Source organism: Panthera onca, chromosome A3 (assembly GCF_046562875.1).
Source record: "Panthera onca isolate mPanOnc1 chromosome A3, mPanOnc1 haplotype 2, whole genome shotgun sequence".
In the NCBI taxonomy this organism is placed as follows: Eukaryota; Metazoa; Chordata; class Mammalia; order Carnivora; family Felidae; genus Panthera; species Panthera onca.
The window spans coordinates 77,780,941-77,806,270 of record NC_138341.1 but is presented as its reverse complement, the minus strand read 5'-3'; the positions used below and the strand labels follow the sequence as shown (position 1 = coordinate 77,806,270).

The window sequence follows — 25,330 nt, the reverse complement described above, 5'->3', positions numbered from 1 at the left end:
ATTTCATTCTTTTTGATTGCTGAGTAATACTCCATTGTCTTTATATACCACATCTTCTTTATCCATTCACCCATCGATGGACATTTGGGCTCTTTCCATACTTTGGCTATTATTGATAGTGCTATAAACATGGAGGTGCATGTGTCCCTTTGAAACAGCACACATGTATCCCTTGGATAAATGCCTAGTAGTGCAATTGCTGGGTCATAGGGTAGTTCTATTTTTAATTTTTTGAGGAACCTCCATACTGTTTTCCAGAGTGGCTGCACCAGCTTGCATTCCCATGAAGTGTCCACTAGATTGTTAAGATGATGACACTCCCTACATTGGTCTCCAGATTTGACACTTGTCCTAGCTATCAAAAACCTAGCTGGCTTCATTACAGAAATTGACAAGGTGATCCTGAAATCAATATGGAGATTCAAGAGAACCAGAATAGCTAAAATAATGCTGATTAAGAAGAGCGAAGTTGGTAGGTTGCCTGGGTGGCTCAGTTAGTTAAGCGCCCAACTCTTGGTTTTGGCTCAGGTCATGATCTCACAGTTAGTGGGTTTGAGCCCCATACCAGGCTCTGTGCTAACAGCGCAGAGCCTGCTTGGGATCTCTTTCTCTCTCTCTCTCTCTCTCTCTCTCTCTCTCTCTCTCTGCCTCTCTGCCCCTCTCCAGCTTGCTATCTCTCTTTCAAAAAATAAATTAAAAAAACATTAACAAATTTTTTTAAACTTAAATGAGGTTGGAAGACTTACACTTCTTCATTTCAGAACTTCTCACAAAGCTGTGGTAATAAAGAGTGTGGTACCGGCATCAGGATAGACCTATAGATCAATGGAATAAAATTGAAAACCTAGAAATAAGCCCTCACATTTGTGATCAGTTGATTTTTTTTTTTTTAATGTTTATTTTTAGAGAGAGAGTGCGAGTAGGGGAGGGGCAAAGAGGGGACAGAAGATCCAAAGCGGGCTCTGTGCTGACAGCAGCAAGCCCGATGTGGGGCTCAAATTCACAAACCCTGAGATCGTGACCTAAGCCAAAATTAGATGCTCAGCCAACTGAGCCACACAGGCGCCCCTATGATCAGTTGATTTTTGATTAAGCTATCACGACAATTCAATGGGGAAAGAACTTCCTTGAACAAATGGTGCTAACTCAACTGGATATCCACATGCAAAATAATGAAATTGTCCTGTATCTTACACTATACACAAAATGTAATTCAAAATGAACTGAAAAACTGAATGTAAAAACTGAAACTATAAAACTCTCAGAAGAAAACATAGGGTTAATTCTTCCTGACCTTAGATCAGGCAGTGGTTTTGTAGATGTGACACTGAAAACAAAAGTCACAAAAAAATAGATGAGTTGGACTTCATTAAAATTAAAAACTCGTATTGTGGAAGATACCATCAAGAAAGTGAAAAGACAACCCACATAGTGGGAGAAAATAAATGAAAATCCTATATCTGGTAAGGGACTTGTTCTTTATATATTCTAGATATAGTTCAATAGTAAAAAAACAAAACCTAATTAAAAAATGGCTGGGGTGCCTGGCTGGCTCAGTTGGTGAACCACGTGACTCTTGATCTGGGGGTTGTGAATTTGAGCCCCATATTGGGTGTAGAGATTACTCAAAAATAAATTTTGTTTTTAATGCTTTTATTTTATTTGAGAGAGAGACAGACAGAGTGTGAGCTGGGAGGAGCAGGGAGAAGAGGAAGACACCAAATCTGAAGCAGGCTCCGGGCTCTGAGCTGTCAGCATAGAGCCCAATGCAGAGCTTGAACCCACGAACCGTGAGATCATGACCTGAGCTGAAGTCAGACTCAACTGACTGAGCCACCCAGATGCCCCTGAGAATAAAATCTTAAAAAAAAAAGGCCAAAGGACCCGAATAGGTATTTCCCCACAGAAGATATACAAAAGGTTGATAAACATAAAAAAATGCTCAACATCTTTAGCCACTAGGAACATACAAATCAAAACCAAATGAGATGCTACTTAACACCCACCCATGGCTATTTAGTCATAGCTAAAATAAAGACAGAGGATAACAAGTGCTGGCAAGGATGTGGAATAATTGGAACTCTCATACATTGCTGGTGGGAATGTAAATGGGGCAGTTGTTTTGGAGAACAGTTGGGCAGTTCTTCAAATGTCTAAATACAGAGTTTGTATCATCCAGCAATTCCACTCCTAGGTGTATATACCCAAGAGAAATTGAAATCATGTCTGCACAAAAAGTTATATGAATGTTCATAGCAACATTGTTCATAATAGCCAAAAACAGTTACAACTCAATGTTTTATCAACTAATGAGTAAACAATATATATTCATACAATGGAATATCATTGAGCATTAAAAAAGAAAGGAACCATTGATAGGTTCTCTAATGTGAATGACACTTGAATACATTATGCTAAGTGAAAGAAGCCAGTCACAAAAGACCACATATTGTATGATCCCATATATATGAAATGTTTAGAATAGGCAAATCTATAAAGATAGAAAGTAGATGAATGGTTGCCTGGCGGTAGGGGTGGGGAGTGACTGCTGGTGGACATGGGGTTTCTTTTTGGGGTGATGAAAATGTCCTAAAATTGATTGTGGTAATCATAACCTTAACTCTGTGAATGTACTAAAAGCTATTGAATTATAGGCTTTAGGTGAATTATGTGGTATATGAATTATATCCTAGTATCACTATTTTTAAAAAACATTGATTGAAACATGACCTGATCTTGGCATTATGAAGTCATCAGCTGATGGTCATCAGTTTCTCATGAGAACCCAGATATTGGTGAAAAGTTGCAGGGAACTCAGTAGCAGTCTTGGAGCAGGAATGTCTTCCTTCAGTTGAAATTAGAGTATGATGACAAGAGGCTATCCTTGAATGAGAGCACAGAAGTGCAGTCCTTTGAGCCTTGGCCCTTATTCTTACTGGTGAGATTTGTATTTGGGTCTTACCCCAGGAGGCAGAAACAGCAGGGTAGAGAGTAGGAAGAAAAGCTCACTGCTCTTCCGAGATCACGCCAGCTTAGAAGTCTAATTTGTCTAGTCTACGAGGTGTTTCCCATATTTTCTTAATGTGATGACTGTTTTTTCTCTTTTGAAACAGGAAGAAAATTGATAATACAATGCCATCCATTTAAAAAACACATTCTTTCAAGTGATGAAGATACTGATCCCTCTTGGTCTGTCTGTTGTCAGAAAGAATCTTTGAATCAGTAAGGGAACTCCACAGCACCTTAAATTCTCTTGTTATCCTTCAGCTTGGATGTGACTTAGGTTTTTTTTCAGTCCTAGGTGAGGCAGTGTTTTCAAAGAGAGACTCCTTTGGAAACGGGGTCCAGGGAATTTTGGCAAGTTCCCTAGATGTGATTAAGCATCAAGGCTGAGCTACACTGAGAGCTAGTTTTCAAGGGAAGTAGAAATGTATGGCTTTCTACATACAATTTTGAAGGAAGAATTGAATGGAGGTGAGGAGAAGAGAATGTTTCTTTTTTGAGACAGTGAAAGAGGGAAAGAGGAAGAAGAAAGCAAGAACCAGTGCTCCAGAGGACACTTAGCTCTGGGTTAGTTCTTCACCTTTCTTTTGGTTTTGACAATATGATGCAAGTGGTAGGCCCATAGCAAGGTGCAGGAGATGTAGGATTTTGCCTATGTTTTTAGGAGTTTTATGGACTCCCCAAAGTAGAACTGTAGACAAGATCTAGAAAATTGATACCTCTTCTCATTAACAAGAAATAGTCACATACTATCAGAATGATGGGTAGCAGTGAAATTAAGGCATACACATTAGACGATATTCTAAATCTTGGCACTTGTAATGTGGGTAGGTAGGTTATAAGTCAAGTGTTTTGGGTTTCGGGCATACCTCAAGTTTAAAGTTTCCTGATTTTAGGGCACCTGGGTGGCTCAGTCGGTTAAGTGTCCGACTCCTGATTTTGGCTCAGGTCATGATCTTACTGTTCGTGAGTTTAAGCCCAACATTGGGCTCTGTGCTGACAGTACAGAGCTTGCTTGGGATTCTCTACCTCCCTCCCTCTCTGCTCCTCCCCTGCTCACTGTCTCTCTCTCAAAATAACCAAACATTAAACAAAAAAGAGTTTCCCAATTCTAGAGCGCTCTATCGAAGTCCTCAAGTTATGTTATTTGGGTTTATTCTAGTGGGGTCACAACTAAGATCCATGGGATTAAAATGATTCCATGAGTTTAAGAGATAAGGATAATGTTCAGGAATGTGAAGTTCTTTCAGGCAGGCAGCGGCTTGGAGGTGTCATGTTTCTGTGTCCTCCATTTAAGAAGCTTTGAGACTTGGGGATATAGTCAGTAGTATAGGTTAGTAATAGTTAGGGGGCAGTAGGGTAGGGACCTTCTCATGCTGCCCAGTAATGTGAGAATTTCACTGGTCTTGTTACCCACTGAATAGGGTGGTATTGCTGAGCTAACCAGTCACCTCTTCATACAGATCCCTGTGTAAAAAGTGAAGTAGATGAAGGACCTGAAGGACAGGTGGCTTACAGCATTTTGAAAGTCTGAAAAGTGTTTATCTGTGGAAGCGGCAGTGTGTTCCACTAGTAACCGAGGGGAGGATCCAATAGGGATGTGGAAGGAGATGCTGTAGAAGAGGTATTTGTTTAATTCTTATTTTTATATAAAAGCTGATTTTTAAAAAATCAGAAAAGGCTAAAACAAAAAGCGTACAAACATCTTTGTAAAAACAAAAACATTACATTATATTGAGCAGAGTGTGTGTCAGTGGGTTTTAATATAATGTGTTTTTATTTTTTTAAGTTTATTAATTTTTGAGAGAGAAGGAAAGAGAGAGCAGGGGAGGGGAAGAGAGAGAGAGAGGGAGAGAGAATCTCAGGCAGGCTCCACACTGTAGCGTGTAGAGCTGGATGTAGCGCTCAAACCCACAAACCCCAAGATCATGACCTGAGCTGATATCAAGAGTCAGATGCTTAACCAACTGAGCCACCCAGGTGCCCCAACATGGGTTTTTTTTTTTTTTCCTATTTTTTAAAAATGTTTATTTACTTGAGAAACAGAGACAGAGCACAAGTGGGGGAGGGGGAGGGAGAGCCAGAGACAGAATCTGAAGCAGGCTCCAGGCTCTGAGCTGTCGGTGCAGAGCCTGATGCAGGGCTTGAACTCATGGACCGTGAGATCATGACCTGAGCTGAAGTCGGATGTTTAACCGACTGAGCCATCCAGGCACCCCTAGATTCAGATTAATCTTTAAAAATTTTTTATTTTGATAGAGTTTCAGACTTAGAGATAAGTTACAAGAACACAACAAAGAATTCAGGAATGTTCTTCACCTAGATTATCCCAAATAACGTTTCATTACATTTGCTTTGTCCTTTTCTTTTACCTTATGTGTGGGTGTGCATGCACTCATGCAGGTGTGTATAGTTTTTTTCGGAACTATTTAAGAGTAAATTGCCTTCTGTCATGCTCTCTTAATCCTAAATACTTGTTTTTCCTACAAATGAGTTCTCTTACACAGCCACAGCACAGTGACTAAAATCAGGAACTTAGCAGTGATAACAGTACTATTTTTAATCTACTGACTTTACTCAACTTTCACCAATTGTCCCACTATGCCCTTTGTAGCAAAAGAAAACCCCAGATTCTCTGTCCTATTCAGTTGTCATCTCATTCCTTTTTTAAACTCTGGAAGCATCCTCTAATATTTCTGTGTTTCAAGGTATATTAGAGACCTAGGGTTTTTGTTGTTTTGTTTTTTGGTTTCTAACAGTATATACGAAAGCACAGTGACTGAGCCAGTGTTCTGGGGCCAGACTACCTGGCTTCAAATTCTGGTTTTACTACTTACACAAGTTTTCTTACCAGTCAAATGGGGATACTAATCCCACCCCTTAAAGCTGTGGGGATTAAATAAATAGGTGTGTGTACATGACTGAGCACAGTGCGTGGCACAGAGGAAGTGTTCCAAAGTGCTAGCTCTTCTCATTCATACCACTAACTGGCATTCTCAAGGAACATTGTGCAGACATCTTGGCAATAGTTGTTGTGGCTGTTTTCTCCCTCTCTTCCTCACCCTCTTTTTCTTCATGTCTATGTTCCAGAGAGCAAACTTGGCCAGCTTACCCAACTGCATGATGCCTCAGATTGGAAAAAACTGCTCTAAGAGAGCGGCTCCTAAAGGTTCATGAACTCATATTGGTTGGTAACAAGTGTCACTGGTCTAACAAATAGGAACAGTGAAATGAATTTTCATAAATGCTAAATTGTTTATTGTGAAAATATATAGTTCTTTTTTTTTAACTTTTTACATTAAAAAAAATTTATGTTTATTTTTGAGAGACAGTGTGAGTGGGAGAGAGGTAGAAAGAGAGGGAGACACAGAATGCCAAGCAGGCTCCAGGCTCTGAGCTATCAGCACAGAGCCCGACGCGGGGCTCGAGCTCACTAACTGAGATCATGACTTGAACTGAAGTCTGATTCTTAACCGACTGAGCCACCCAGGCGCCCCGACTTTTTACATTTATTTTGAAAGAGAGAGGGTGTGCATGCAACTGGGGGAGGGTAGAGAGAGAGAGGGAGAGAAAGAATCCTAACTAGGCTCCACATTGTTAGTGCAGAGCCTGACGCAGGGCTCAAACTCATGAACTGTGAGGTCGTGACTTGAGCTGAAGTCAGACACTTAACCCACTGAGCCACCCAGTTGCCCCTCTTTTGGTGTTCTTTTCATAAAATTTTTTTTTAATGTTTATTCATTTCTGAGACAGAGACAGAGCATGAGTGGGGGAGGGGCAGAGAGAGAGAGGGAGACAGAATCAGAAGCAGGCTCCAGGCTCTGAGCTGTCAGCACAGAGCCCGACGTGGGGCTTGAACTCGAAAACCGTGAGATCATGATCTGAGCCAAAGCCGGTCACTCAACCGACTGAGCCACCCAGGCGCCCCTTTTGGTGTTCTTTTCAAAATATTTATTATAGATGGTTGTTCTATTTTAATGTTTAGTAGGTCATAAAAGGCAAACCCATTAATCCCCAAGATATTTTTGGAGATTTTACTGGTGTGTGGCAGCCAATGGCCTTCTCTAGAAGATGCATATTTGGCTTTGTGCTTATTTAATTAATTTATTTAAAAACTTATTTATTTATTTTGAGAGAGCGTGTGTGCACAAGAGCCAGGAAGGGGCAGAGGGAAAGGAAGAGTGAGAATCCCATGCGGGTTCCCTGCTGTCAGCTCAGAGCCAGACGTGAGGCTCAATCTCATAAACTGTGAGATCATGCATGACCTGAGCTGAAATCAAGAGTCAGCTGCTTAAAAAAAAAAAAAAAAAAGAGTCAGCCGTTTAACCAGCTGAGCCACCCAGGTGTCCCTGGCTTTGTGCTTATATATGAGCACCTGTGAATAGTGTTTCTGTCTAGAAATTCATTAGTCTTTGATTAAATGAATGTTTATTGACTCCCTCCTGAATGCCAGACACTGTACTAAATGCTTTACATATCTCGTTGTATCTTCACGATCAGCCCTGTGAGCTCTGTTATTCTGCCTGCTTACAGGGAGGAAATGGAATCTCAAAGAGCTAATGTAATCCACCCAAGGTTATACAGCCCTGAGTGGCATAACTGCAGTTAGAACCCAGGTCTCCCTGATTACAGAGGCCGTGTGGGCACCTTTTTCTGTCTAGTGGTTTACACTACTTGTGTGCTTGGGATCTGTGGAGTTTTAGCATAGGATCCATAAATCCACAAGTTCATGGGTCTCCCTTCAGTCAAGGTAGGCTGAAGGTACAATTACCATGTAGGGGGTTCTTTTTTTTTTTGAAGTGTCCTCGTAGTACAAAAATTTGGAAATATTCCTTCACCCTACAGTCAATAATCATTTGGATGATAGGTAGGAGTGCCTAATTTTTAGTGACTCTTAAATTAGGAATGAAACTACCACCCTGCTTGAGTCCGAGTGATTCTTCAGCCTTTGGTTCTTGCTATATATAGGCTGCTTTCCAAGGAAAGAAAATGAGCTGCTGTGTGAAATTAGTGGCTTCCCAAGGAACACTTAAGAACTCCTGACTGGGCATGGAAAATAAGAGGGCATTTAAAGACTTACTACTAGTATGAGGTGAAAAGTTGAAGGCCGTGTCACGAGTTGCTGAAGTAGACAGATTCTGGCTCCAAAGGTGTGGGGCGCTGTGTCTGGTGCAGTGTTTCTTAAACTTGGTTGTATATCACAACTGTCTGTGGTGCTTTTTGAAAAATACATAAGCCTGTGCCCCCCTCTAGACCTATAACTGAGACTCTTTGAGGGCCCCACATGTATGTGCAACTGGGAAACTCCCGCAGGTGATGCTGGGGGCCAGCTTACCTCTGGCTATTCCTGGATAATCGGATGCCTCACCAGCCTTGGGAAGAGGAAGGCTGCTGTCAGTTAAGGACAGTTGTCTGAGGCACCCTTTTGAAAGGTGCAACATAAACTTCTGATCATGCGTACTAGGGTCGATAAATGGGCTACCCAGGGCATTGTTACTCCCTTTTCCCTAATTGTTCACTGAAGTGATGAGTGTTCTTGTCAGAAGCCCGTTTCTGTACTCTGCTTGACAACATACTCATAATTCCCTTGTTCCAAATGATAGTTGTGGAAGAGTAGTTTGGGGAATTTAGTCATCCACTGATTCATTTTGTACCTTTCTGTAGTCCTGTGCATATTCCACCAGTGGCATAAGAGCAGAGCAGTGGGGGGCTTACCCTACGGTCCTCACTGTGGCTTCCAAGGCCCAGCGTGATCTGGCTTGTGCCTAAGCTCACACCCACCTCTCCCTCACTGGCTGCGTTTCAGACACTGGCGTCTTCTAGTCCCCAAATATGCCAACCTCATGCTTCTTACACCTACAGATCTTTTGGTGGCTCTAACGACTAGGGCCTCAGCTCAGATGTTATCTCCTCAGAGAGCTATTCCCTCAGTAGCCTATCTTGTTACCTCTTTTATTTTTCATCATAGCATTATCCCTCTCTGAAATAATTTTTTAAAAGAGTTTTATTTAAATAATCTTCTACACCCAACCTTTGGGCTCAAACTCACGACCCCGAGATCATGAGTTGCGTGCTTCTTTTCCAACTGAGCCAGCCAGGTACCCCTCTCTCTGAAATAATTTTATTTGCTTGTTTATTGTTTGTCTCTTCTACTCTGTGTCCGCTCCGTGACAGCAGATACCAGTCTGTCTGGTTTTCCATTGAACCCCAGTATCTGGAACAGTGCCTAGCTCCTAATAGGTGCTCACTAAGTGTTAGAGGAAGAAATGCTTCGGGCTCTACACCCTCACACATCCTTCCCGTAGGGCAGGCCTGGCCTGAGCTTGTTGCTCAGCAACATACCTCTTGTTGCTTCTAGCTTAGAACCGTAGCAGTTTTCTAGAGCAAAGCTGAATACCCTCAAGCCTCGGGGTTTTTCTAAATCTACCATGCCACCATGCTTCCATGGAGCTTCTTCCTTACCCACATGTTGTAGAATGACAATAGCTATTTGGAAAATATATGTCCATAAAGCTCACTTAGAGGGTAGATGATCCCTTTGGATTAGAGTTAACTTCATTGTCTCTCAAGTGGTAGGATTTTTGTCTTTTGGGCAACAGCTGTATCCTGAGATTCTGGGTAGCAAAGGCCATCTTGAATTCGAAAGAAGTTAGCCCTATTTGTCAGTCCTGTCTCTCCCCTTCTTATAGAAATACTGTCTTCTGGATACAGACAAAACATGTGGCCTGGCCTTCTGACTCAGAGACATAAGTGGGGCCTTCTGGCATAATGTAGTGCTGTGTGTTTATATTATAAAGTTTCTGAAAGCCTCAGAGGTATTCCTAGTGGGCCCCTTTGGGATTGATACTAACAGACCCTCTCCTTAGAAAACAAACAAGCCTCTATGCACAGTTTTGCCCACAATTTTGAGGGGTGTAAGGACTTGCTAAATGCCCTCCACAGACCCTACATTTCTGTTTGGGGATTTAGATTGGTTTGCTCATCCACCACAGCTGGGTCAAAGCTCTTCCATGGCTGTTTCTTTCTGACCTGGTCTCCTGTCTTCTGTGTCCTCTCTCATTTTTATAATAACCTGCTGGACCCTCTCAGGCCCAGAAGAGGCGATATTCTCCAGGAGTCCAGGTACTCAGTCTTGACCCACCATGGCCATCCCTTATTCCCTGCGTGTCCATCCACCATTTGCCCCTGTTCACACCCATGTGGCTGTTGTCTTGAATCACCATTCTCTGATTTTGACTGCATCTCCACCTTGCATGTTGACTGTTGAGGGCAATGAGGAAGTCACCAAAGAAGTGGCATGTGTCATGTGTCATGTTTCCTCTCCTTTCATCACCCTGCCTCTGCACTGCCTCAGCACTGGGCTGGTTCTTAAATAGTTAGGGCATCATTTTTGAGGAAGCATTCCCTCCTACAACTCTACTGGAGAGAGAGAAAGCCTCTGAAGTTGGTGGGAAATGGGTAGTGGGAGTGGGAGGGTATTGCTGGCAGAAGTTATGTGTAGGTGAAGCTGAAGTGGGCTGGAAGGTCTTTCAACTATGAACAGTTGTGGCTGGAGAACACCATCTGGCAGCCTGGTTCTGGCAGTGCTGTTTCTGAGTCCTAATCCACATGGCATCCATCATATGCTTATAGGATTTGAGAATTTGAAAGGAGCTATCCAGAATGGAAAGGTTTTCCTGATCAAACAGGTATTTTCAGAGTATCTGCTATATGCAAAATGCTTACCCTGGGGATAAGTAGGGGTGGGTGAAGGGGGTTTGGGAGGGATGGAAGGTGGAGACACATAAGGAAGTATAAGTGATTTTTTTCTTCAAGGAGTTTACATGGTAGTTGGGGAGATAGGTATATATACATAGAAAGAAAACCACCAGTCCTGAGTCATGTGTAAATGCCAAATAGGGATCTCTGGAAGGATTCAAGTCAAGACTCCAGAGGGGCCATTTCAGACCCACCCCACATTAGTAGCAAGGAGATTCCTGAAGGCAAGTACAGAGTTCAGTTGCTTCCTGGGCTATATCCTTTGAGTGACCATCTGAGAGTGGGTTTTGGGGAGCCGCTAATGATGAGGCAGAATGGTCATCTGGTCTGCTGGAAAGGGCTCAGCTTGTATGTGCGCAATTCTGTTGCTATTTGTACAGGCATTCCTAAGAGTACTTCCTTACTGTCCTCTGCTTTTCCTTCCCTGCTTTCCCAGCGGGTATTCCCTTACATCTCAGCCATGGTAAACAATGGCTCCCTCAGCTACGATCATGAGCGGGATGGGCGGCCTACAGAGCTGGGGGGCTGTACAGCCATTGTCCGCAATCTGCATTATGACACCTTCCTTGTGATTCGCTATGTCAAGAGGCATCTGACGGTGAGTCCTTGTTTTCTGGACCAGTTAGTGGTATGGTCTGCCTTGCACCTGCTTTCATGGCCCTGATTTATCTCTTCTTTTTATTCTAGATAATGATGGACATCGATGGCAAGCATGAGTGGAGGGACTGCATTGAGGTGCCAGGGGTTCGTCTGCCCCGGGGCTACTACTTTGGTACCTCCTCCATCACTGGAGATCTCTCGGGTACTCTTTATGTACATGGGTCTCCCATGTACTCTTTATTTGTCCTGAGTGAGGTCATGTCTCGATAGCCAGGCCTTGGTGAGGCTTCTCAGAGGGGAAAGCCAGACAAGCAGAACTGTGGGAAGCAAGTACCCAGGAAGTGCCTCTCTTCTGACATTTTTGTATCCTTAACCCGCCTCCCGCCCCCCCGCCACCCCTCCCAGGCCTATGTTATCCTAGTCCAGTTGGCTCTAGGAGATGGTTGGTGCTAATGCAAAGTAGTATTTGCCTCTTCATCAAGCCTGTGTTTTGAGTTCTGTACTTTGATATCTCTGGTGCCCCTTCTCTTAACAAAGCTTTTCCTTGAATTCCTTGACTCTGCCTTCCCTTTTCGAACTCATCCCCAGATCTTCCTTTGTGCTCAGACTTCTGAATGTGTCCTGTGCACAGGTGCTTCTGTTTCCAGGCCATCCACTGCTCTACCACCCTGTAGTCAGACCTCCCATGCATCTCGGTCAAGCCATTAGCACTACTCTTCTCAAACCTGCTTCGTCCTTGCCATACCATGGTACTCTGTTCTCAGTCCCCATTCTTTGTCCTCTCTTCAGCTGGTTTGACCAGTTACTCTGAAACTCCAGCTGTTCTTGATTTATGTGGCATTAATAGTGCGTGGTTCTTTTACTTTTCTATCTCTGGATTTTCTTCCTACTTGTTCCCAACTTGTAACTTCCTCTTATATGTTTGTTCTCTCCCTTGGCTTGAGCCTTAATCATAACTTCTTTTGAGAAGAGGTGAGGCACTGAATTTTTGGGGTTTTTGACTAGTACAATTCATTATGAATAAAGCTAGTGTGAAGTAGAGTAATTTTTATCCTAAGGAGTTCTTTGCTCTAGATGTTTAGTGATAATGCCTATGTTAACAAGTCTCTGTTCTCTGCCTGTGGGATATCCCTAAATACAAATTATGTCTTTCTCTTAAGGTCTTTCTTGTTGACATCTTCTTACTTGTTATGTAGTGAATTGTTGAAAATGGCTGAGAAAGGACACATTTCAGTACCCCCAGCCTTTGATGCCCCTACATTGTGAGGGGCATTGGCCCATCTTTTTATCGTTTCATGGCTTAAACTCATTCCTGACAGCAAAAACATTTTTCTAATTGAAGGCAAATCTAGTTTTTCCTCTCTGGGAGTCTGCTAAAGATAGGAATCTAAGCAGCTGTAAATGCCACCCTAATAATAGAAATGGCCCTCTTCCTTCTTCAGGAAGGGAGGGAGGGTGGGATATCTGGAGCTGGGGCAGCCATCTTGCCACCAGCTGGGAGATGAAGATCACAGAAGAGGGCAGAGTGGAGAGAATCACAGAGAAATGGTGCACCAGGCTTCCTGGTGTACCATGCCTGGACCATACAGAGTTGCAATTGGAATAATCCTAGTATGTGAGACATTGATGGATTTTCCCCCATATACAAAAATTCTAAATTTCTTGGTTCAAAGGATGTCATCTAGGTGTGAGGAAGAAAAAAGTGGGAACATGATATGGTTCCTCTCTTCTGCCAGAAGTCAAGACAAAATGTGCTGAGAAGACACAAGTTGGGAAAGAGTTTGGGGAAGGAATGGTTGAGGGGTCCCCAAATTATCACCCCAAAGTGGAGTTCCTCAGCTGGAAGCAGAGAGGGCAGAGAGTACCCTATGCAAATATATTTCTCTTGTGTTACATTATGAGGATCAGAGTTTCCTTTGGGCCCAATACACATGTCAGAAGTCAACTAGAACAATGATCTAGATCAACACTGTCCAGTATAGTAGCAACAAGTTACTATAGTATATAGTAGTATATAGTAGTAGGTGGCTACTGGACACTTGAAATAGGGCGATTCCAAACTGACATGTGCTATAAATGTAGGATACACACTAGACTTCAAAGACTTAGAAAATGAATGTAATGTCATCAACAATTTTTCTATCATTTGCATGTAGAAATGATAGTTTTTTGGATATATTGGGTTAAATAAAATATATGTTAAAATGAAAAAAAAAAAAAAAAGGGAAATGGCAAGAAGTCCAGTCTCCAATAACCAACCCTAATAGCCATGAGCACCCATAGCATTCAGATTTGTGGTCTCTCAATACCAATTCATGCTAAAAGGAAAGAACAAGAGCTTCTTGGAGAAATGGCTGATGCCAGGGCTGAGGCAGGAAATGGATAAACTGGGAACCTCCCAGGAAAGCAATAAAGAATCAGACATTTCTGGGTTCATGCAAAAGGACTCAAAAGCCAACTCGAATAGGCTCTCACTGGAGAAAGATAGGTCACATTGAGCACCTATAAGATTGTACAAGTTCAGTGTATTGAAACACATCAAATATGTTTGAATCTATGAGTTTATTAATGATACTTTTTTTTTAAGTTTATTTATTTGTTTTGAGAGAGAGAGGGAGAATGGGAGGAGCAGAGAGAGATCCCAAATAGCCTCTGCACTGTCAGTACAGAGCCTGATGCAGGGATCGAAATCAGGAACTGAGAGATCATGACTTGAGCCGAAACCAAGAGTCAGATGCTTAAACAACTGAGCCATCCAGGTGCCCCCATTATTAATGATACTTTAAAAAGAGAGGGAAAAAAAGGAGCCCTTAATTGCTTGATCCTTTCTCTTGTAATTATTAGTGAGATTCAGAGTCACAGTTATAAGGAGCTGCAGAGAATTAGGCCTAGTCCAGAAGGGAACTGTGTGCCATGCCAGTAGCTATGCCCTGCTTGTGACCTAGTAATCAGCTGCCACAAGGCCCTTTCCTGTCTTGCGTGTGTGTGTCTGCATGGAAGGGAAGCTATAGTGCTGTGTCTTCCCTCACTGTACTACAAGGCTTCACATATGATATGGGCTTTCATTCTTGCATTATGTGTAAGTTTTAAAGTTATATAGGTAATGTATGCTTGTTGATAAAAACTTTAAATCCTGAGTAATACAGAATATTCTCTCTGTTCCCTATTCTTGATTTTAGATGAGAAAACAGGTTCCAACCATTTTTCTCAATCACTGCTAGTGGGATGCCTGGCTTGCTCAGTCAGTAGAGCATCTGACACTTATCTCCGTGTTGTGAGTTCAAGCCCCATGTTGCATGGAGAGATTACTTAAAAAATAAGTAAATTTCGAAAAGAAACAAAGTCATTGCTAGTTAGCTGTGGATCAGAAGCTTGAACCAAGAAAGTCCCAAGATACCTCTGTTTGAGGTGGTTTGGGTCCTCCTTGTGCTTTTCTCCTTTAGATAATCATGATGTCATTTCCCTGAAGTTGTTTGAGCTGACAGTGGAGAGAACCCCAGAAGAGGAGAAACTGCATCGAGATGTGTTCCTGCCCTCAGTGGACAACATGAAGCTGCCTGAGGGTGAGCACAGGGGATCCTGGGAAGTGGTCCCGTGGTCAAGGGAGGTCACCGTACCTGGAAGGTCTGGGGTGACTTGCACCTGCAGCTTGTGGGTCCGTCTCCTTTCTGTGCTCTTCCACTAAAGAACATGGAGCAGGCGCTCCTTCCATTCCACTTGTCTCTGTGTTATAGATGAGCAGGGTTGCTCAGTTTGTTTGTTGTTTTTTATGTTTATTTTTATTTTTGAGAGAGAGAGAGAGAGAGAGAGAGAGAGAGACAGAGCACAAGTGGGGGAGGGGCAGACAGAGAGGGAGACACAGAATCCAAAGCAAACTCCAGGCTCTGAGCTGTCAGCACAGAGCCAGACATGGGGCTCGAACCCACGGACTACGAGATCATAACCTGAGCTGAAGTCAGACGCTCAATCGACTAAGCCACCCAGGCGCCCCAGGGCTGCTCAGTTTTTAAATTGAGGCATCCTGAAAGGGAGAGTCTATCATTTCTGGCTCCCAGAAATGGGTGTCAAGCTGGAGACTCTATATCTTCCCAGCTGGGTGGGCTCCCTGATTCTGACTTGCTTCTCTCTTGCTTCCTCAGTGACCGCCCCATTGCCGCCCCTGAGTGGCCTGGCCCTCTTCCTCATCGTCTTCTTCTCGCTGGTGTTTTCCGTATTTGCCATTGTCATTGGTATCATACTCTACAACAAATGGCAGGAACAGAGCCGAAAGCGTTTCTACTGAGCCGTCCTGCTACTGCCGCCCCTGTGGCTGTCACTATGAGGTGTGGGAGGAGCAGGCACTGGCCTGAGCATATAGCCTGGCAGGCCTTCTCTAGTCTCCAACAGCTGGTCAGGGACTCTGTTCTGTCACTGGAACTTTGAATGCAGGGACACTGCATTACCATGGTAATCCATGGGGACATCTGACTCTGGTTCAGAAAGCCCACCTACCCCAGGGCAGTGCTGCTGTGACGTGCCTTTCCCTGCAGTCCTTCCACTTGGGAGCTAAGAGGATAGAGAGAATTTATGCGGTTATGGTACTCAAATCACAGAAAAGAATTTCATAGCTCAGGCTGCCTTGTTGTTGGACTCAGAGGATCCTTGTACTTCATTTTTAAATCTGCAAAGAATACAACACTGATAACTTCCCAGACCTTCAGGCTTCCATTCATTGCTTTTCATCTAAGCCTCTGTCCACTTGAGGAACTTTCGTTAGAAATCTGGATGGAAACTTCTTCCCTGCGTTGCCTTCTCCCTCCGTTCATTGCTCTCTCCAAATGCAGCCTGAGCTGGAAGAGACATCTGGATGCCTGTCTTTTGGAGCCTGGGGCTGCAGAACAAACTGAGGTTTTGCTGACCCTCATTAGGTGGCCATGGGGAAAGGGCTTTTTGCTTTGGCTCACTGCTCTAGTGATTGTTCTTTAGCGTGAAACTTGGCTCTCTTGGTTTGTGACTTTCCCAGTTGGTTTCTTTAGGCCCTCAGTCAGGTTTGACACACTTGGTGTGCAAGTCAAGAGAAACTTGGAAGACTTCATGGATGTAATAGGAGTAACTGTGAAACTGCCCAGCTCCATGTTTTGACACCAAAAGCAACATTTGCCATGTGGAGATGTTTCTGGACTCTGGAGCCTGCATGTTTTGTGTTTATCATGATTTTTAGAATCCCACTTTGAGTGTTCAAAATGTAAGGAAGCTTTCTTTTTATAGCCTCGGCTTGGATACTCCCCAAAGAGGAAACTTGGCTTCTTCTTCTTAATGGATAAGAAACTGTTGCTGAACTCCTGTTGCAAATCTGGGAGCAATAGACCCTGGTCATCTGTGCCTGGAAGAGTTCATTTTCATTAAGTGACAGAGGCTGAGTGTCATCCACTGTGGGTCAATCCTTGTTCCACTGCCTTATCTGACAAGGGGTCAAGTGCTGCTCACCTGTATGCCCTGTGGTTAAATTGGCCAATAGGCCAGTCTCCCTGGAGGGCCTGGAGCTCTGAGCCCTCCTAGCCATGTACTTCTGTAGCCTAAGGGAAATTCTTAAAATGGCTGAGGAAAATCAAACAGTGTCCTTCCTTTGAGGGGTAGGTTTGGGGGAAGGTCTAGGCCTTCTTTTGAGCCCCAAGCCTGTCAACCCTTGCCCTGCCTTCTTTTGGGTTGGGAAAGCCCTCAGCTCAGTCCAGAAGGGAAGGAGGGCACCTTGGCTGCGTATAAGTTTCTGTCGTGTTGGGCTTTTTTCTGTCCCTCCCATGTGCGTAAGTGAGCATCACAGGCCACAGTGCTCTCCTATAGGTGGGAGTAAAATGGGGTCCTCCTAAGACCTTCCCCACAAGAGCAGAGCAGCTCCAGGATTGGGTGCCAGAGCACAAACTGTGACCTGGAGCTTGGCCTTAGGACCAGTTAGAACTGACAAAGCAAACAGCTCTTTTGTCTTTTTTGAGCTCAGGGGGAGATTGGCTAGACCCCTGTGGTGGGAGGACCTAGGTGAGCTCTTGAGATAGCCCAGGCAGTGGTGCGGGAGGAAGGGGTCTCATCATGGGGGAGGTATGTGTGTGAGATGAGTTTTTTATGTTTCCCCGCTCATGGGCTCCTTGAGGGTTTTTAAACAGGATGGGGAAGACATGAAATGCAGTCCCCACCCAGCATGGGGCCAGCCTTTGAGATATGTGTGATGCAAGGAAACTGTCTAACCTAGCATGGCAGGTCATGCCCTAGCTCTTGCTTTTTGTTCTTAGACATAAATATTTCCCATTGTGAATGGGACCAAATACTGTTCTGGGCCCCATAATCCTAGGTGTGCCCTAGAGGAGGGAGATGCCTGGTCTGTGGCATGGCTCTTTTGTGCATGTACCGTAGGGGTGGGAACAATGATTTTGGCAAGCTGCTTACCCCACGTGAGCCATTTCTCTCCTCACAGTCCCCCTTTCTCTTGGTTGTCCTCTGACTTCAGAGCCTCTTGGAGAGGAGGAGACCCTGAAGACTAGAGGTGGTGTATAAAAAGGACACTGTTCCCTGTCCTTGTGAGTCTTGCTTTTCGTGTTGTCTTCAACCCCCAAAATTACAAGGTGACTCTCTGTGACAAAACTTGTTTACTTCAGTGGGAAAATGACAACTCTGTCCTTGTTGGAAGTGGTTTCTGAACAGAATGGCTAGAATATCCTTAGCCCCTTGCATATGTCCTAGAAGATAGAAATGAGGGATTGGTAGGAAGCCCAAGGGTAAGGCTGGTGATGGGCAGGAGAAAAGCCAAGCAGACCTGGGCCAATTAGTCTTGCAGGGCTGGAAGTTCTGGAAAAATGTCTTGCAGGTGATTCATAGGTCCCTGGAGGAATTTCAGCTCATGGTCTGTTGCAGGATTTAGGTTCAGATGCTGGCCCGTGAGGACAGAAGGGTTGGCAATGCGGGTGTTTGGTGGATTGATGACATTGCTATATATTTTAAGGGGAGCACTCAGCCGAAGTCCAGGTTTGATCCAGTTCATGGCCAAGTAATGCTAGAGAGAAAAGGCAACTGTTAGCCTGAGGTAGCGACCTGAGGCTGTCTCTTCAGAGTCATCCCAAGAGCAACTAGTGCCTTTGTCCCTGTCCCCAGGATTGCCACTCACCGGGGCTGAATAGATAAAGTTGAACAGCAGAAGTGCTATAATAAATATAATTGCAGCGGCTATGATTTTAAAGTGGTAGCGTTTCCAGAAAACGTGACACAAGGTTGTAACAGGTATCCGAAACAAGAACGAGGTGTTGGGTCGTCTGTCCATAAGCAGAGGAGATGTCAGAGGATGGAGGGCAGAGAGAACCTTCAGGTCAAGTAATCTGGACCCAAGAGCTTTCTTTTTTAAAACAACTTCTGCTTACTTGTGTGTCCCCAGCCCCGCACTTCCCCTTCACCAAGGCTGTTCTCTCCTGATTGTAGCTGAGCCCTGAGCCAGGATGCTAGGAAGTAATTAACCTCTCTCCACTTATAGGCCCAATGTTCACCACCCTATTCAAATTGCCGGGCCTAGCAGCTCAGCTTTGTGAATGAGGAAGAAAGATTTTGTGGCTTTGTCCCACAGGACCCTTACAGGGGAGGATGAAGTGTAGGGTACTGGTTGGGTTCTGAGTGGCCTCGCCCTGCTGGCTTGATTAGGGCTTCCTTCTCTGACAGAATCTCCAGCGTCATCTTCACTTTACCCTGGAAACACCATAGGTGGTGGGAGGCTGAGTTCATTACAACAGGTGCGAGAATAGTTTAAGACCCCTTCCCATAGAAAGGAAAAGGGATTTAGCAAAGGTCCCCAGAAGTCTGTTAGAGCCAAGTTACGTGGCATAGTAGTCCTATGCAATAGACACCTTCCCCAGATCCTACCGACAAGCGCCATTTGCCATCATCGAGGACCTGGCAAGGCCACCAGCCCGTTACAGTCTTCTTCTTGAAGAGGGAGACGTGCTTATACTGGAGGAAGTAAGGCCACTTGGAATCTGTATCCATCATCCTGATGGAGCACATATTGGCGTGCCGGGCTGGTAGAGGCATGTCAGATAAATCCAGCTCCAGGACCCCTGAGCCCAAAGAAATGCTGTCAGCAAGAAGGAGCTCCCTGTCCTGTGGTCATGGACCCTATTCCAGATCTCACCTAGGAAGTCATCAGTGGAGAAGATGTCGTTGTCCCAGATCTGGATGATGAGCCGGGCTGGGAACTTCATCACTGTGGGGTCCAGGCTCCATATGTAGTCCTGGAGGGTGACAGAAGAGCGTATTCCTGGCCTGTCTCCCTTGAGATTGCCCTTGGCCCCCTTAGTAGCCCATTACCCAGCAGTGATAGACTCTCAGAGAAGTCTCTGCCTGAGGCCACATTCCAAGTGTTCAGCTTACAGTTCTCTGAGGAAGCGGGAGAGGGAGCACAGCCCCCACCCCCACTCCCAGTTCTGTTACCTTCTGGCTCTGGACACACATATGCTCAGCTGCCAGGTAGTCCATGGTGAAGATGAACCGCCAGTTGAAGTCGCTCTTCCCAGTGAGGGAGTAGTAGTGGATATCTGTCTTCTGCATGTCCTTCTCTAGCCCGAATAGCCACCTGGGGCAAAAGTCATTTCACCTGGGGCTCACATGTATTGTCCCCCTCCCCTTCCCCTTGTGGGAAGCACTGCTCAACAGACACCAGGCACAGGTGGGAGTGGAGAGATGTGGCCCCAGAATTGGGGGTGGGAGGCATAGGGATGATACAACTGGGGAACTCTGAGGGAACACTGCTGGAGCCCTGCCATCTTTCTCACCCTTTGACATAGATGTCGCTTATCTCGCCAGATAGACTTTTCCCCAGGTCCATTTGGGCAGTTTTCCAAATGATGCAGCGCAGCTCATACCTGCAGCCACTGTAGTCTGAGGCTTTGCTGAGGAATAGCTCCCCAACTTGGTGCAGGAAGACAGGCCTGGGAGGCTGCCCTCCATGCCCACACCAGGCACGCCACATTTGGGAGGATGCAGGGGAAGGAAGCTCCCAGGACTCCCAAGAGAAGGAAGGAATTTGCTGTTCCTTAGTGTGTGAGCACACCCATGTTCCGTGCCCTGGGAAGTACAGTGACGGGGATGAGGTAGGTCACTTACCTCTTAGGCTTTCTGGGCTTGATGTTGACTGGGGGGCCAGGAGGCCCAAGCTTCTTGGGAAAGATGTCCACCCACATTTGCACCTTTCCCTGGAGTGGAGATGGATTAGCTGGCTGGGGGTTGCCAGCCTCTGTTCTGAGCATGCTGTGGCCTGGGAGCCCTGTCCCAGGTTCTGGGGTCTGTGGAGGCTATGTCCCCACCATAGGAGGGTGGGGTAAGGAGATGGAATGGACTTCAGACAGGAAGTCTGGCAACTCCCCGCCAGATTCCCTTTTCTCATTTTGGCTGGAAGAATGGTACAGAGTAAGGCTGGTAGTGTATGATGGCTTCAAGGCTGATGGCCACAGCGGGTTATCACTTGTGACTGGGGGTTAATGCCGTTGAGCAGGCCGTGCTCCTCAGCCTCTCTGCACAGAGCACCACAGTGGGGTTGGGGCTTCATTTATTAACCAGCTTAGTGGCCCCAAGAAAGAGCAAACTAGATGGTCAGTCCAAGTGTCCAGGTTGCTTTATGTTGTGTAAGCATATTGTAAGGGTATGAAGCTGTCCACCAAGCATAGAGGTCTGTCTTAAGAAGGGAGGGATGAAAATGGTGAGAAAAAGGAAGAGAAAAAACTAAAAGAGTAGAACTACTAACACTGGAAGGTATAGACAAATATATTCTTTCAAACTGACCTCATTTTATTCTTTTGAAGTTGACCCCATTTAAGAAAACAGGTTTAATGAGAATGGTTTATAAAAAGTGCTCAGCAGAGAACTTTGTGTCTGGAATGTGGTATCAGCTTGAGAAATGTGGAGAATGAGATGAGCTGTTCTGGTGGCTGGAGGGTAGAGGGTGGATGATAATTAGGGTGCCCATGGGGATTTTTATTCCTTCTGTTTGGGGTTCCTTGCCATGGAGAAAACACAGCCTGCAATTAACAGGTAAACCAGGGTTGTAATGTCTGCACATCTGACCCCAGGTGCTACCTCCCCACCCTCCCTCAGGAGAGACTAAAGCAGCGTAGGCACTGGCTGGTAAGGTTGCGCCTTACCGCTTCTACCAACTGATGTACGGCCTAGGTTTCTTGTAGACGACTTTTCCTGCTCCGAATTTCTCCATTCTGAGTGACATCATTGGAACTTCTCACTTCTAACAGAACATGCTTGTCTTTTGTGCGCATGCATCTGTGAATTCTTGGCCTCCCCTTCCCCTCTCGTCATGTCTATGTCCTGGATGGATGGGCTCCCTGGTCTCCTGATCCAGCCCCTCGAGTCTCATACCTGGTCGATGCCTGGCTGGCTGTCGCTGTATAGTGTGCGGGTCTCCACATGCTCAGGGACCAGCCCCTGGGTGTGCAGGAGGTATAGTGCAAGGCGTTCTTTCTTAGGTCCCAAATAATGAACAGTAGGGGGCTTGGGCTCTAGATGGAAGGAGGTGGAAGGGGAGGGGATCACGAGGTTGTTAGCTTTCCTGTCTCCCAGGCAGGTGCGCCCCCTTCCCTACCCCAGCCTGGACAGTGGCCGTGGTTGCCCTCCACAAGAGGAAAGGGCAAAATGGGGCAGGTGCCCTCTTGTTTCAGAGGCCTGTCTCTGTGCCTTCCAGCAGCGTGCTGTACTTCTCACCAAAGCTTTGCAGTCTGAATTGTTTCCCATTGTAAAAAACAGAGTCCTCCTCAGGATTGAACAGAGGCGGAGGCAGCCCTTTCTGTTTGGCATGGCGTTCCAAGAGGAAGCTTGGGTGCATTTGATCCCGCCACCTAAAGGGCCCTGACCTGTGAGGTTAAGGGAGAGGAACAAGTGGGGAGGTTTGGGTCCTGGAGAACATTCTGCTTTGAACTGCAGGATGAGCAGTGGTGGGGGCATGGATGGAGCCAGGTTCAGGCCCTGGTTCCCCAGCCTGGGATGCAACCTCTGCAAAGGGAACTGGGGGCTCCCTCCTCCACCCCTCCCCTATTCTCTTGCCCAGCCTCAGGTGTACTTACTGGCAGTAGGATTTGGAGAGCCCACAACGGGCTCCAAAGCCAGACAAGAGTCGGTTTTCAAGGTCAATAACTGTGGTTCCAATCTTATCATCAGGTGAAAACAGGTCAAAGTCATATAGCTGGATCTCCAGGTCTTTCTCCAGGGGGATGGTACAGCTGAGTTCAAACATCCTAGGGGTGAGGGTGTTGGACACTGCAGACTGTGCACCATGTTATCTACAGGCCTCCTTGTCTAGCATCTCAGCCCCTTGTTTGGTCATGGTGAATATGGAGAGCAGAGCCTGGGGTGGCTGTCACCTGCCAATAACTATCCCCTAGCTATGGCTAGAAACAACTTTTGGTAGGCCTGGGTTGTGGGACCCTGAACTCCTTTCCCAGGCAAAGTGTTTGAGAAGGAGGGTAGAACTGACCACCCTTCCATCTGTTGAGCACTGTGAGACCCCGTGCTAGGAACTCAGAGGTTAGAAAGAAATGCAAGAGTTGTTCGCCTTCTGGAGCTTACTCCTGGAGAAGTGTGGGATTGGGTGAGTTGGGGCAGCTCACATGCCAAAGATGGGATCCACAGTGTTGGGCTGGTACTTGTGCCGGTTGCCAATCTTTGTCTGTCCCAGTTTCAGGATCACATAAGGGTCACACTGGGGTTCAGTCATAGGGAGGGAAATGTGACAGGAAATGGAAAGTCAGCCCAGGTTGGCCAGGGAGGGTGGGGGTGGGGCAGAAGTGAGCCCCTTGTACCAGATGGAGCCTGTGGTGAGGTGGCGGTCTGGGTATCCGCAGCCTGAGGGAGCTCCAGGACCCTGTGGGAGGCATCTGGGCTGGGTGGGCCCGGGGACCATGAACACCATGGGTTTGGGGCTGCTCATTACCAGGCCGTTGGCATCTTGGGGCTGCAGGTTGATTGCTCGGACTATGTACACTCGCACCAAGCACTCCTGAGGGAAGTCCTCTTTCTCACGCCAAACTGTGAACTGACGGGGGGGCTTGGGGGCTTCTGGATCCTCAGGAAAGGGGTAGACGCGGAAAAGGCCCTGTGTGTGTGTTGGGGAGGGAAGGTGTTGGCAGTGCGGGCCCGGCTCTGTTAAGCCCTCCATGAGGTGCCCCTGGTCTAAGCTCAAGCGAGAGCAGGCTGTGTTGAGGATGGCAGGGATGGAAGGCCGCAAGGACAGGAGAGGGCAGGTGCGGCAGGGACTCCACGGGGACAACTGTGTTTAGGAAGAGTGTCGGGCAAAGAACTCTAGTCATTAGGTGAGTTTCCAGTTTCTGCTGATGCAGACCCCCATTCCATGCCCGTCCATCCCTTCGGGTTGGAACTTGTTCTCTAAGGCTTATAGGTTTTGGGAGCTCCACGTAGGCCAGAGCTGGTGTGAGGAGGCCCCTGCCCATCCGATGTAAAGGGAGGTCACTCTAAATCCCAGCATAGGTCACCTTCTGCTCCCCTGCTCCCTCAACTGTTTTTCAAGCCCTCCCTGCCCTATCCTCTCACAGAGCATAGAGAGCCAGGGGTTTTATTAGAGTCTTCTGGTGACAGAAGGGGCACAGGAGACAGGGGCAGCTCAGCTGGGGTGGACATGCACCTTGAACTCCCCTACCACAGGGCTGTCCAACTTGGGCTCTTCCTGGTAGAGTTTAAAGGTCTGGCAGAAGTCCTGCAGGCCTTCAAAGGCGGGCACAGCCTCCAGCTCGCAGTCATACACCTGTAGGAGGGTGCATGGGACCCAGGCTGGTGGGGAGAGCGGGCTCAGCCAGAGGGGGACCATTCCTGCCATCAGGGGGCTGAGGGGCCACCAGTTCCTAGGTCTGGCTTCAAAGCATCTGCCTGGTCGGTGGCCCCAGAGTCAGCACCTCCTGCTGCAGATGGGGCAGTCCTGGTTCCCAAAAAGGCATGACTGGTGGAGGTGTGGCCTGGAGTCTTAGGGAGACAAGAAGGAAACTACCCCCTCTCCTGCCTGCCCCCATCCCCGCTGGTGGTTCCTAGAGGAATCAGGGTGAGGTTTGTTGGTCTCTGCCAGCAGATTTTATTCCGAGTCTCAGCAGTCTCCCCCGCCTAGAGGCCTCCAAACCTTCAGGGTGTGGTAGTCTTTGTGCTTGTACTGCAAGGACTTGGCATCTCCTGTGGCCCAGAACAGCTTGTTCCACCAGTCCACTTCATGCTCATATTCGTCCTGGCAGGGAAGGTCATTCTGGCCTTCAGGGAGAAGGCACAGTGGCCTTCCTCTGCCCAGGGTCATGCTGCCCCCTGCCTCCCTGAGCTGCCCAGAGTCGTTCCTTTGTTCCCTGAGTCTGAGCCTACGTCACCTCAGCTTTGCTGGACTCGAACCAGAACTTTTCATAGAGGTAATCTAGGACCTGAAAAGTGAGAGTAGGAGAGTGGATGAGGTATGGTGTCCCCTGCCTGGCCCGCTCACCATCCCTGACTTCTGAGGAGAAAGGGAGTGGAGGGCAGGGCTCCCTTCCCTGGCTCCCTTGCTCCTCATGGAGTCCTTTCAATTCCAAGATCGTCAGACATGGGTTTGGGGACCAGAAGGAGGGTAAACTTAGTTCTTATCCTCAATGCCCACAGCTTCAGATGGAACTCTGGGAGGGCCCAGAAATGCAGAACCTGAAGCTTCACCCCAGGCCTACTAAGTCAGAACCTGCTTTTGCTCCAGATGTCCCCAAGATGCCTGTGCATTCAGGTTTGATAAGTGCAGCTCTCAAGGGATAGTTCTGAACCTTGAAAACATTGAAATCACTGGAGAGGGGTGGGGCTTGAAAAAAATGCTGATACTTGGGTCCTTCCCGCTAGCTATCCTGTGGCCTGGCTACAGCATTTCTTTAAACTCTTGGACTGTTCTAACATGCTGTCCACATTGGGAATCACAGCTTTAGAGTTCTCGTGTACACTGAGAGCA

The 25,330-nt window shown here is 46.4% G+C and overlaps 2 protein-coding genes across 20 annotated transcripts in view; one reads left to right on the top strand and one right to left on the bottom strand.

Moving 5' to 3' along the window:
* Window positions 1-25,330, top strand: part of LMAN2L (lectin, mannose binding 2 like) — an 80,950-nt gene that overhangs the window by 29,286 nt on the left and 26,334 nt on the right. For 6 of the 10 annotated variants that reach the window (XM_060607802.3, XM_060607816.3, XM_060607779.3 and 3 more), the window contains 5 exons: window positions 10,093-10,125; window positions 11,198-11,359; window positions 11,449-11,563; window positions 14,805-14,924; window positions 15,501-16,953. In XM_060607802.3, the coding sequence (XP_060463785.1) occupies window positions 10,093-10,125; window positions 11,198-11,359; window positions 11,449-11,563; window positions 14,805-14,924; window positions 15,501-15,643 (573 nt within the window). In that variant the 3' untranslated portion in view covers window positions 15,644-16,953. Of the gene's footprint in view, window positions 1-10,092; window positions 10,126-11,197; window positions 11,360-11,448; window positions 11,564-14,804; window positions 14,925-15,500; window positions 16,954-25,330 lie in introns of those variants that run through there. The other 4 variants (XM_060607786.3, XM_060607827.3, XM_078444415.2 and 1 more) reach the window with 3 other exon arrangements.
* Window positions 17,960-25,330, bottom strand: part of FER1L5 (fer-1 like family member 5) — a 60,013-nt gene continuing 52,642 nt past the window's right edge. For 6 of the 10 annotated variants that reach the window (XM_078444409.2, XM_078444410.2, XM_078444406.2 and 3 more), the window contains 16 exons: window positions 24,735-24,785; window positions 24,500-24,601; window positions 24,014-24,133; window positions 23,306-23,467; window positions 22,983-23,074; window positions 22,440-22,610; window positions 22,081-22,229; window positions 21,739-21,878; window positions 20,476-20,564; window positions 20,145-20,234; window positions 19,804-19,945; window positions 19,505-19,604; window positions 19,237-19,430; window positions 18,953-19,062; window positions 18,494-18,638; window positions 17,960-18,382 (listed from right to left, as the gene is read on the bottom strand). In XM_078444409.2, the coding sequence (XP_078300535.2) occupies window positions 18,155-18,382; window positions 18,494-18,638; window positions 18,953-19,062; window positions 19,237-19,430; window positions 19,505-19,604; window positions 19,804-19,945; window positions 20,145-20,234; window positions 20,476-20,564; window positions 21,739-21,878; window positions 22,081-22,229; window positions 22,440-22,610; window positions 22,983-23,074; window positions 23,306-23,467; window positions 24,014-24,133; window positions 24,500-24,601; window positions 24,735-24,785 (2,085 nt within the window). In that variant the 3' untranslated portion in view covers window positions 17,960-18,154. Of the gene's footprint in view, window positions 18,383-18,450; window positions 18,639-18,952; window positions 19,063-19,236; window positions 19,431-19,504; window positions 19,605-19,803; window positions 19,946-20,144; window positions 20,235-20,475; window positions 20,565-21,738; window positions 21,879-22,080; window positions 22,230-22,439; window positions 22,611-22,982; window positions 23,075-23,305; window positions 23,468-24,013; window positions 24,134-24,499; window positions 24,602-24,734; window positions 24,786-25,330 lie in introns of those variants that run through there. The other 4 variants (XM_078444408.2, XM_078444411.2, XR_013554620.2 and 1 more) reach the window with 4 other exon arrangements.